Raw genomic sequence first — 12,782 nt, 5'->3', positions numbered from 1 at the left:
ACGTGTCCCTGGTCCAACACACCTCAAACCAATGGCTGCATTTCCTCTTCAGTATGCTGTCAATTTCTCCAGAGTCCTGCTAATGACCTAATTATTAGATTCAGTTGGATGAAGCAGAGGAACATCTAAGGGTTGCAGGTTCCCGGCCCTCGAGGACTGGAGTTTGACGCCTGTTTATTAAGTCAAAACTTGCTGCAGTAACAGCTGTTTGTCCCTGCCTTCTCTGGACATCTAGAGGCTGACGTTTTTACCCACTGATCTATGCAAAATAATCCAGGCTCAGAGGGATGGATGGAGAGCATCTGGGAACATCCATTTTCAAGTCTTGTCGCAGATTCTCAGTGGGATTTTACACATGCCGATGCTTTGATCCAAACCCCAGGTGTCCAACTGGTCCTCGAGGGTTGAGATCCTGCAGCTTTTAGATGCGACTCTGTCAACACACCTGAATCACATGAGTTGGTTAATACCAGGGCTGTAATTCAGTCCACTGAGTCAAGTGTGTTGGACTTGGGACACATCAGAAAGTTACAGGACACCAACCTTTGAGGGCTGGGCTTTGACACCCTTCATAAAACATCTCGTATCTCTGGTTGCATGTTTAGGATGGTTGTCCTGCTGGAAGGTGAACCTACACCCCAGCCTCTCACAGGTTTTCTTCCAGGATTATCCTGGTTTTATCTCCATTCATCTTCACATCAACACTGATGAAGAAAGGTATCCCCCACAGCGCCATGCTGCCACCACCATGTTTCACAAATTGTATCCGACTAAATGACACAAAATCATTAAACATCCACACATATATATTATATTCAGCCCCTTTTATTCTGATACCCCTACATAAGGTCTTCACAGATCAGCTGCATTTATACTGAGATAAAATGGCACACAGCTGTTTACTAACTATGATGACTCCTGGAGATGATTTTATTTGGGGATATCAGTTCAAGGGGCTTTTTAATAAATAAATAAAAATTTCATTTTTTCTTTATTCTACTTCCCAGTCATGCTATCAAACACTTTCCAATAAAACACCTTTAGGTGACCCCAGGTTGTGGGGTGTGAATATTTTTGCAAGGCTTTGGACTAAACAGATTTGTAGATTTCACTTTCTGATCTCCAAAAGCAGATATTGGAGTGAGACAACAGTGAGTGGGTTAAGCCTGATAGTGAATCCACTGGCTTTGTTTTTGCATATTTGTGCAGCAGCAGCAGAAGGCTACACCCAACCCCGGCATTAATAACACCACCCTGCGTCACTCTGCATAAATCAGTGTCCAACCTAAAAGATCTATGATGCTAGGAAACATCTCCAACGTTTGCCTGGTGGGTTTCACCTTGATGAAGACGTCCTGAAATGCTTCAATGCGGAATAATTGAGCTTGTTCATTAATGGCATCTGGTTCTGCCTGGGTTCCTGCTTGCTCTGCGTCAGGGACCCCAGACCCCTGCCAGAGAGTTGTGTTTTTTGGCAGACAGCAGAGGATGACGTCTGCAGGCGTGGTAATAACACTGAAAACTAAAAAGTGTTCAGAGTGGGGGGAACCACGCAGGGCGTGTCCTGTAAAATATTGAAACATACCTTTAAGGATTGAAAGTCTCATACCTGGAGTGATCTGATTGAAACTTTCGTTGGAAGTGTGAGAGATGAAGCAGCCGCGGAGTTTCCTGTGGGCGCAGAGAGACTCTGCGCAGCGCCGCAGTCACATAGGAAATGACTCATAGGAGGTGAACTGTTCAGCGTGGGTGTGGGCGCACTATTAAAACAAGGCGCAGACTCCTCCGCATGACTCACTCTGATGCTGGCTTTTCCATGCTGAAAACCAGCAAGGATTGTTAATCAGATGAACTTTTGGGAATTGCGTGGCCGACAGCGAGCAGCTCTTCACCCGCAGACACGATGGCTTCAGCCGCTCTTTGCACACTTATCTGCGCATTTATTCTAGCGGCTGTGACCAGTCTACACGGCGTGATTGCGGAGAAAAGTAAGTAAATGAAATTTTAACGTTTGACTCAGACTTCTAAAACCATCCCACTCTGATCTCTGTATTCCTGAATCCGACTCAAACAGTCGCTGCTTTGTTTGTTTCTTGGAACCCGGATCAGAACCTCTTAATGGAGCCAGATAGCGGGTCCGCTTACCGAGCCGCTTCCTTTACCAGCTGCATTTCTCACCGGTTCCGCATTCCGATCGCCTTATTTCACCTCATCCATGCAGTGCCCTCTGGCTGGGAAGGACAGGACACATGTAGGTTAGGCAGCTCCGCCTGTGTCCATTTTGCACAAAGAAACATTTTTCTGTGTCTCTTGGACACTGTTGACTGTTCCAGGGGCCCCTTTGAAGTTTGGACTTAATCCCAGAGGAAAACACCACCTCTCAGTTTACACTGAGATCATAAAATCTGAACCTAAACAGTTCAGAGTTGTTTCTTTATAATAACGCCACATGTTTAACTCAAACTTTTAGCAATAGTGGGAAAACTTTGTTACATCTGGACCTCAGCTGTTGCTACAACCGCCTCCTTCAAGTCCACGACTAAATCCACAGAACCCCTACACCCTTTATCTGACTTAGATGTTAGACATTCTCTTGTTTCCTTAATTTTAACAGATTATTCCCATTGAGATCATAGAGAGAAAACTTGCCAATATCAGACTTACTCTGAGTCCTTAAACGTTTTCCTCAAGGTTCAGTTCTTGGCCCGTTATAAAGATTATATTTTCAGGACAGTGGAAATACAAAGATCATAGATTAGTGAATGACATAAAAAACAAACATGGAAACACTTGGATGCAGCAGGGCTTTAAATTTCTTCAGGGGGTACTAAGCAGGGGCGCCTCCATCAAGTTATCCTAATGGGTCGCCCAGTTGGGGGCCACTTATCTTTGGGTGGCTCATCAAATCCAAAAGCCAGGAAAATTTTCAAGAGTTTTATAGTGCTGTTGTCTTATATAGTAACACTTTAAAAGACAAAAATAATACAATTAATAAACAAATAAATAATTTTTTGAAAGACGTCTAACACTTCCTGTTTTGGGGGACAAAGTCTCAGGTCGTTCGCCAAATTGTGAGTGGCAAGGTCGCCTTGGAAAACATTGCAGGCATGCTTCTAAACTGGGTTTTCTGAAAGAAACAATTAAGTTTATGTTTAACTAATGTTTTATAAAAAAATGAACAATATCGCCAACTTAATATATATGAAGCATGGAACTAAAGGGTAGAACCACAAAGTTCAGTTCAACTGCTATAAAGCAACTCTGTATCTGAGATGCTCAATTACAATCCAGGTACCAACAGTATTAAAGAAATCCAATAACATGTTATTAATGTCATCTGTTGTTTAATTATTTTTTTGTCTGCTCTGTCTTCTGTTGTTTGTAAATAAAGAAAGCAACAACGGGCCAGTAACTAAACCTTGTGGAACCCCCCCCCCTATGGACTTTTTTGTTTAATTACTTTAGTTAGGACAGTACACCCTAATCAGCACATTAACAACATGTCTCTCTCAATATACTAAAAACATGACATTTCCAATCACCTATTTCTCAATCAATGCTTAAAATACTTAAGTTACAAACCACCCGACTACTTATTTAGAAAAGCTCCATCTGTGAGCTAATCAGTTAAACTCCAGAGAGCAACAGTATGAAAGGCTTTAGAGAAATCCAAAAAACAGAACTTTAGCTCTGGAGCTCGGTTGAAATGACCAGTTTCAGGTTGTTGTTTGATAAGAGTTTCAGAGGATGTCCTTCTGGTCTGAACAAAGTTCAAGCAGCACCTCCTCCCCGTTACCTTTTGAACCCTGGAGCTGCTGGATGACATGGGCTTGAGATCACCAGAATTGTTTATATGAAGCTGTGACACATTTTCACTGTGACCGTGGCTGCAGAATGACTCATTCCAGACTCCGGTCTGTGCCTGTGGAGGACGGAGAGTCTCAGAGGGTCTGAGCTTGTGGCTGAAATGTAAGCACAGATCCAGAGGTCAAAATGCCACAAACATGAGTTTCTGAGCAGGTGGCTTTGGGTCTTCAGCTGGATTAACAATGAGCCACACTGAGGGGATAACACAGTCCTTACTCATGTGGTTCTGGTTTAATGTTCTCCTTTCTTCACGATGTGACTGATGAGACTAATCAAGTAGATGTAAACACTTCCTGTGAAATGTTTGGCTAGGTGTGATTGAGTTGGCACCAATTTCCATTAGGTTGTGGAAATTTCAAAAAGTAGATCATTTAAAAACCTTTCAGGACTTCCAACACATTTTTAACCATGGCCTCCAAAAGCTGCATGTGGGATTGGTTTTTGGTTACCAGGAAATGTCCTTTCTCAGCAGCCATGTTTATTATTCTCCAGAAACAGAAGAAGCTTTGTTTCTCTACTTTTTACCTTGTCAGATGGTGCTTTAAGGGATGACCCAGGCTGCAAAATTGATGTTGAGCAACTTCATGCAAGTCACTGAACTGGAAATGGTCATTTGAATTAAAACTACTACCCAGTACCATTGATCTCCACTCAGTAGAAACTGTGCAATGATAATAAAAATACAGATGGAACATGAGGGGTGGATTTTTCCTGCAGGATTTCACAAAAACACACTCTTTTCTAAAAAAAAACAAGCTTTAAAGGACTGGTATTTGTACCATGGTTGATGACATCACAGCAGGCAGTGAAAATGGACAATAGACAGCTGAACATTAACACTCATATTGATTCACATTGGAGCTGCACAGAATATAAGGAAATGCCATGAAATGATATATTTGGTTAAAAAGAATCAGAGATGCAAACAGATGTAGTTTGAAGTACACCAATCAGTTCATTTATGCCTGTTTTATTCTAATTAAATAATGATTCATCACAAAATTCACAAAAACCCGACCATGACCTGTTTTTATCTATGACAAACTATTTCTAAAGTGAGTTTGATCCTGATGTGCAGAAGTGATAACCTTAACCAGAAATCCCAGTTTGAATTGAATGAAGCAGCAGTTTTCAAATATCTAAACATCTTCTGTGCTTTTTAGTCTGGATGGGTGGCGGACTCTGCATAAAGCAACATATTATGGGATGCATGAACCCTTTTCGAATCACTATTCGGTCTCTGCAGAAGGAGAGCTTAAGATCAGGTGATTAAATGGTTTTAAAAAGATGAAAATAAAGCAGGAGTAGAACAGCTTGATGATGGAAAAGTGTGGCAGAGACCAGAGTGGACATCAGGACAGGAGAAATATGAATGTTCTCTCTTCTTCATGAGTTTTCCTAGCTGCACCATTCACATCTAGAAGTTGTATTTGTGTGGCATTCTTTTCTGGTGGAGTTTCTCATATTTACCTTGTATTTTTTGTCACAGACTTTCCTTTCTTTAACAACAAGAAATCTGGTGTATTTTGGAATCTGTGAATTGATGTTTGCACATAATTAATTCAGCCTTATAATCTTTGTTTTGTTTATGCTGTAATTTCATTGGCTCATCCTGTTCTGCATGTCACTGCTGCACAGCTTCACACCTGAACATACACTTGGCTTAAATGTCATTAATTTCAGGCTTTTATTGATGCATCTGAGCAGTTATTCAATAATTGTTGAAAACAAGAAGTGGGTTAGTAAATTTGAATTCATTGTTGATCTTTAATCCACACAGGGTAACAATTATACATACCTGCTGAAATATTTAAATAACCTCGGACTAATATCCAGATAAATGTTCTCCAGCGAGTTGCTCCTCAACCAAACACCATCATCAAGGTCCTGTCATCTCTCTGCTTAGATATTTGATCACCTTATGAGGTCATCATCTGAGCTGTCATATCATTAAACTGCCTTGCTGTTAAATTCAGGTGAACTAGAAGAATTTCTGGGTAGTTTGATATTATTTTTATGAGATGAAGCATTACCACTGGCAGCAAAACAGCCCCACAGCATGATGCTGCCACCATCATGCAGTGAGAGTGATTGTACAATAAAATCAAACTTGTAGACGTTTATACTCATAATGAATGTCCTGTATGTGATTCTCTGACTGGATAAGCCTAAAAGGATCACATCATCTTCACCCTGTTGCAGAATAGCTTCGTTTCTTGACTTCTGATCCGTCGGATCCTGAGGTGACGAGCTTGTTTGAACCTGAAGCCACAACATTCATCTGATGACTTGTTGCCATTGACACAGCTGCTCATTTATCGACCGCACATTACATCAGGCTCGCCTCTTGAATGGTTTCGGTATCACGGTCTGTGGTGAGCAGAACTCTTGGTTTTCACGCTAATTTCATCATAAGGAGTGACTCACTTTAACAGTCAATGCAGATGCATGTGTGAGAGCGAGGAGGAAGAGCGTTATCTCGTCATCCTTCAAATGCCGCTCACCTGTTTCCTGCTAACTTCTCCTGTAAGTCTGGTATGTGTGGTTTTGGCTCATTTGCTATGTGGGCTAACAATACTTATTATGCAGAGGTGTGAATAAAATGTTATGTATGACTTGCTGCTTATGTTCCTCTTCACCAAAGCCAGGAAACAGTTTCTCACACGTCAGCCTGAGCATCTTTGTTGTTTAACTTTATTTCATTTCTTACTATCTGACAATAAATCAGACTAAACTTGTCCTGTTTTAGGTTGGTTACAATTAACCAAATTATTTCCATTTGTTAAATGCCAAAATGAAGAGAGAGATAATTCCTTTTTATTACTTTTGTCAAATTCAGAACATGTTCTCAGTATTTGGTAGAAATACCTTTAAACTGTCTAACTGAGGTCAAAGGTTCTGGGTTTCTTCCTCAAGCTACTCAAAGTAATTTGCTGGAAATTTGGCCCATTTCTCTTGACAGTACCGGTGGAACTGGGTCAGGTTTGAAGGCCACCTTGCTCACACACACCTTTTGGCTTTGTGAAGGCTGCTCTAAAACATTGACTTTGTTGTTCTTAAGCCACATTAATAGTAATCTGCTGGTCTGCTGAGGGAAGTTGTCCCTTTGGAAGAGCCATTTATGTCCATGATTTACCTTCTGGTCTGAGATCTTGTGATGTTGCTCCACTTAACATTCTTTCCTCATGGTGCCATCCAATCTGTGAAGCGCAGCAGTTCCTCCTGCAGCAAAACATCCCAACATCATGATGCTGCCGCTCCTGTTCTTCACAGTTGGGATGATGTTCTCAGGCTTCGAAGCTTCTCCCTTTCCCCCCCAAATGAATTGATGGTCATTATGTCCAAAGACGGAAGTTTTACCTGGACGCCTTCCTCGGGAGATGTTCCAGGCACGTCCCACCGGGAGGAGGCCCAGGACACGCTGGAGGGACTATGTCTCTCGGCTGGCCTGGGAACGCCTTGGGCTCCACCTGGAGATCAGAATCAGCTTTATTGCCAAGTTCGTACATACAAACAAGGAATTTGACTCCGGTACACTTTGCTCTGGATGAGGTGTCTAGGGAGAGGGAAGTCTGGGTGTCTCTACTGAGTGTGCTGCCCCCGCGACCCGGTCCCATAGGAAGCGGAAGACGATCGAGTACTCGTACTCATACGACTTCAGTTTAACCTCCATCAGAACATAGGACATATCTCCAAATATTAAGGTCTTTGTCTCTAAGGACATTTACAAACTGTATTCTGGCTTGTGGAGGGATAGCTGCTTCCTCTTCTAGTGACCTTTCAGCCCATGTTGGACCAGGACCTGCTTCAATGTGGATAATGACTCTCTTCCCAGCTTCAGCAGCATCTTCACGAGGTCTTTAGCTCTTTTTTCTGGGGTTGAATCACACATTTCACACCAGAACCCGTCTCCTTCCTGCACGTTATGATGGCTGGACATCTCCATGCTGTTCTACTTGCATATAATTGAACAGATGAATGTGGGACCTTCAGGCATCTGGAAATTGGACCCAAAAACGAACCAAGTGCAGGTAGAGGTCAACAATCTTTTCCTGATACCTTTGCTGATTCCTTTGGTTTGTTCATGATGTCAGACAAGGAAGCAGGACGTTTGAGGTGTTACCTCCCAATACATCCACAGGGGTGCCTCCATTTAACTCAGATGTTCTGAATAAACCAACGGAAAGCCATAACATCACCATCTGGACTCCCACAAATAGTTTAAAGGCAACAATCATGAATTTGAAGAAAATGATGACAAAAATCTTCTCTCTCATTAAAATGCAGTTATCCAAATAATTGGAAAACAGGAGAAGTTTAGTTTGATTTAATTTCAGGTGGTTTCCTGTATTTTTCACAGTGGGTTTCAGACGGTTTCCATTTAGAAGCCACTTTTTTGCCTTCTAGCAGACAGGCTGTTGAAAAGTGAAATGAAAGTCACCGATGCACGCATGCAAGCAGCGAAACAATTCAAAGGAAGAGGTTTGTCAAAGCCTGACATGATCTTCTCATACGCATCTGATGGTCTGCATCATCATCATCGGTCTCACTCAGAGGAATTTCCAACCTTCATTTTAGAGGAAGACAAAACTTAATGTGTTCAGGTCAGGTCTTACTGAAGGCTGCTGATTGATCGAAACCTAATTTCCTCTACCTGCTTCTTCATTTGATCTCATTTTTCAGTAAGAACAACAGCTTCCTGGGGGATTGCACAGAAATACCTCTACACGAGTTTTGGTTACGATTTAACTATAAACTGAGGTGTGGAAATCAGGAACACAGAAAGCACACCTGGTTGTCCATCATTGTGTTTGTGTTTTGTTGTAAGTTTGACATGTTTTATCTGTGCTCAGCATCCAGCACTAACCCTCCACCTCCATCCCATCATATGAAAAAGCAGGGCAACTAAAACGGGCCATTCTCTGTGTCTGCAGGTCAGTGTCGCAACTCGGAGTTCTGGAGCTCAGACCTGGGTGTTTGCGTGCCCTGTGCATCCTGCAAGCAGTACCCAAAGACGCCGTCCTGCAACACATGTGAGCTGCTGCGCCGATGACAGAGCTGTTGTGGTTTGGCTGCTTTCTGTGTTACAGCTGCATGGGAGGAACAGACCTGAAGAGCTGCTTTTCTGGAGGAAACATTTTTTTTTTACATAGTTAACATGAAACACAATAAATCTGTTCAGTATGTTGTAGAATATTTAGCTTTTTTTTAAAAATCGTTTCAGGCTACATTAACTAGGAAATTTTAGATATAAAAGCAATATTTTTCACTCAGTTTTAAGACTTATAGAAGGTTCTGTACAATCAGCACAGATATTATAAGGTCATTGCTATCCTCTCCCTCAGTGCTGAACTTAAACGCTTCCCTCTAATGATTTCTCCAACAGGTAAATCAGTGGAGGAGACGTCTCACGTGTGGAAACTGGCAGCCATCACCAGCTTCTCGGTCCTCGGTTTTGTGCTGATCGGTGCAGCTCTGATCATCGGCGTCATGATGCATCGACGCAAGTCACACAAACGGCCTCTGCGAGGTGAACGGCTGACATTTAAACAACTAATTCTGCTCTGTTTTGTTGTTTGATGTGTGAATTGGATTGGCTTGAGACAGCGGGGCTGGTTTCCTTTGACCGTGAAGCCATTTATAAGCAAAACATGAACAGAATCGTGTAAAAACGTGATCCGACTGTGTGATCTCAAGGTGGTGCTCCTCCACGCTGTGTGACTGAACAACAGAGGCATCGGTGATGATACTGGGACTACTTGTGTTAATAATTTCCTTTTCTGATTTCTACAGAACCCATCGAAGAGACGGCAGGGCCACTTTATCAAGCTTAAACAGCTGAGTAGGTATTTCTTCACTTTATCTTATTACCAGCTGTTTTATTTATATATATAACTGTAAGAAGTCTGCTCAGTTTGTGACACATTCTGATCTTCAGCATAATAAATAATGTTCCAATCCTGATTTTAGGATCAGGTCAAAGGTCTGGAACATCCACTGATGAGTCAATGCTTTTTTAATACAAATTGCTCTCAGGCAAAATCAATTTTTTGTGACCCTAATTTTAGAAGAAAGTTTAATCTAAACTTGATCAATGTAATTATTTTTCATGCCTCAGAAAATTACATATTTACATAGTTTTCTATGTCATATCATTCTTAAATTTTTTATAAGTCCATATTTTATGCATACATCCCATTCTTTGACATCAGAAGTATGAAATTTCAACACTTTGAAGAATTATTGGGAATCATTTAATGTTGTCCTGCGATGGACTGGTGACCTGTCCACCTCTCGCCCGTAGACTGCTGGAGATGGGCACCAGTGACCCGGTATGAAAGAAACGGCTAAAGAAAATGGATGGATGGAATTTAAAGTTGTCTTAGTTGTCTCTAAATATTTCTGTAATAAAAGTGTCTTATCTGAAAATAAAGAAACAGTTGTTTTTGTAAAATTAAAAACTCAGATATGACCCTAAAACGCCCTCTACGTCTCATTAAAAATCGGCAGTAGTATTGTGATTGTGTTCTAACTCCCTCACCAATAATCCTATTTGGACCGCGAATGGTTCTTTGCCCCCCCAGAGGTTCTGGACAATCTGCTCGGCTCCAGCTAACTGGGTTTCAGAAAGTTGAAATAAGTGCAAACAACTCTTCAGCTAAAACATGCAGATCTTCATCATTTATTTAACCAGGCCTCCCTGAGTCAGCACGCCGAGCCAAAAAGTCCCCAGTAAACACACATCTCGCTCTGCGGATGATATTTGTTTGCTGAGTTGCTACGCCAACGTTAGCTTGTTAATAATTCAGCTCATAACATGTTTTTTTAGTGATTTGAATTAAACTTTTGTGGATAATTCCTCCAAAAAGAGTTGCTCTCCAGTTTTATGAACTAAGCTTTGGTTTGAATGTAACAATTAAATGGTGCAGGTTACAGTTTGGCCCTCAGCTCTTCCTCCATCACCAGCCTTCATTAACTAACCCGATGTGAGGGAAACACAAGCAGAACTGATCACTTTCATTGTCTCCACAGCCTCATCCCACTATGGACAGATGTGACCGAAGCAAGGAGCCTGACGGAGGAACCTCTGAACTATGAACTGTATACCTTAACCTGAGTGTGTACCTTTGGCCAGAATTGGACCATATTAATTTATTAGACTGTTAGGTGAAGATAGAGGCTCAGTTCTCAAGCTCAGTGACCAGATGACCTTCAAAGAGCAACCTATGTTCACCTCTGTAGGTCTAGTAACAACATTATTTGTACTAGCTTGGTATCATGTTCAGGAAATGTTTGTCTTTATATTCCATTAACTGAGATTCCAGTCTGAAGGACCTTTGTGGGTTTCCAGATGTTTGATTTCGTTAAGACTACAACTCGTGCCCTTGTGTGGACTCCAGTGAATGTAACTTGGCCGTTTGCTGGTATTTTACCACAACTGCAGCTCCGAACAGTACACTTAAAGAAGACATATTGTTCGGCACATTAATGCCGTTTGAATGTAGTGAGCTTTAGGAGAAATATTTGGTTTGTCCCTGCCAGTAGGCCCACGTACCTGTTCTTTCAGCAGCCGACGCAGCGATGAAGCTGCTGATTAGGAGAACAAACTGTACTCCTGCACTGTTTTTGCATCTCCTGAGACCAACACAGATTTTATCTTATTTTTGCATTTCAGATCATTCCACCGCTGTTGTATCTGTTTTGAATGTTGCTGAATTTCAGAAGAGACTGAATTTAGTCTGTTCCAGCCCTCGGTTCACATCCCTGCCTCAGCGCTTGCAGGACAGGATGCTTGAAACACTAGACACACAACCTCAAACTGCTAACATGTGGGAATGCTGCAAGGAATGCACTGTAGAGAGGAAAATAACCTACGGTGTTTTAGTTGGAGCTTCACAAACACAGCTGACTTTGACCTGGAAGATCTTCCCAGATCTCCATCAAGGTCAGAAGAAATTTGTTTTTGTGAAGTTTGCAGCTAAAAGAAGCAGAAAAACATGTTAGAATGGGTTGTTTATCCACTTTACTTATAGATTTATAATTAGAATAATTAAATATAATTAATTATTATAACAGAATATGTTGTGTTCAGGAACCCTAACCTGTAACAAGGTTCAGGTATTTTTTTATTCCTTGGATATGTGCTTGTAAGGTTAACTGCTTGCCGTATAGTGACAACATGGCGGAATCACTTCACGAATAGTTTTTTGAAAGATTTGTATATTATTTATTTTTTTAAGGGTCTGCAACACATCAACTGTGAGGGAGAGAAGCACATTTCAAAGGGACTCCAGTAAAGACTTTTTGGTGACAATGTTACTGAGCAATAACTAACAATTTCTGCTTTGTTTTCCTGCTTTCTATTTGACTTTTCTTCTACTGTACATGCACTGGCTAGCCTTACTTACTTCAAACCTTTGTGTAGCAAATATATTTTCACAATAAAACTGACAACCTTTATGGATGCTTGCTGTGTTGTTTTTTTGCAAATATTAAAAAATAGAATATCATCCATCCGTCCATCCATACTTGCTTCTCCGTGCAGTGTCAGGGGGGAGCTGGAGCCTATCTCCAGCTGCGGAGAGGCGGTGGCACACCCTGGACATGTCACCAGTCCATCAACGGACAACCAACCATGCACACACACACCTAAGGACAATTCAGAGAATAACAGTCATTTTATTGGACTGGGAGGAAGCCGGAGAACTCGCAGAGAACCCACTCATGCACGAGGAGAACATCCAAACTCCATGCAGAAAGACCCCAGGCTGTGATTAGAACCCCAGGACCTTCTTGCTGCAAGGCAACAGTGCTACCAACTGTAGCGCTCAGATATCATCAAAAGGTTAATATATTGCACCAATTGAATTCAAAAAGTGAAACTCATATTACCTAAATTCATTACAAACACAATA

At 41.5% G+C, this 12,782-nt stretch overlaps 1 protein-coding gene across 2 annotated transcripts; it reads left to right on the top strand.

Annotated features, from left to right (window-relative positions):
* Nucleotides 1-1,574: 1,574 nt before the first annotated feature.
* On the top strand, nt 1,575-12,327 carry LOC124874626 (tumor necrosis factor receptor superfamily member 12A). Of its 2 annotated transcripts, none has more exons than XM_047376055.1 (5): nt 1,575-1,988; nt 8,802-8,900; nt 9,254-9,397; nt 9,661-9,713; nt 10,900-12,327. In XM_047376055.1, exons 1-4 carry the CDS (start codon nt 1,904-1,906, stop codon nt 9,699-9,701), a joined length of 369 nt encoding a protein of 122 aa, XP_047232011.1. In that variant the 5' UTR covers nt 1,575-1,903; the 3' UTR covers nt 9,702-9,713; nt 10,900-12,327. The 2 variants fall into 2 exon arrangements, with proteins under 2 accessions (XP_047232011.1, XP_047232010.1); XM_047376054.1 differs by having other exon boundaries at nt 1,587-1,988; nt 9,661-9,709.
* The last annotated feature ends 455 nt before the right edge of the window (nt 12,328-12,782 follow it).

This window comes from Girardinichthys multiradiatus, chromosome 10 (genome assembly GCF_021462225.1).
Source record: "Girardinichthys multiradiatus isolate DD_20200921_A chromosome 10, DD_fGirMul_XY1, whole genome shotgun sequence".
Classification (NCBI taxonomy): domain Eukaryota; kingdom Metazoa; phylum Chordata; class Actinopteri; order Cyprinodontiformes; family Goodeidae; genus Girardinichthys; species Girardinichthys multiradiatus.
Note: the sequence above shows the minus strand (reverse complement) of the source record. Positions and strands in the feature narration are given on the sequence as shown.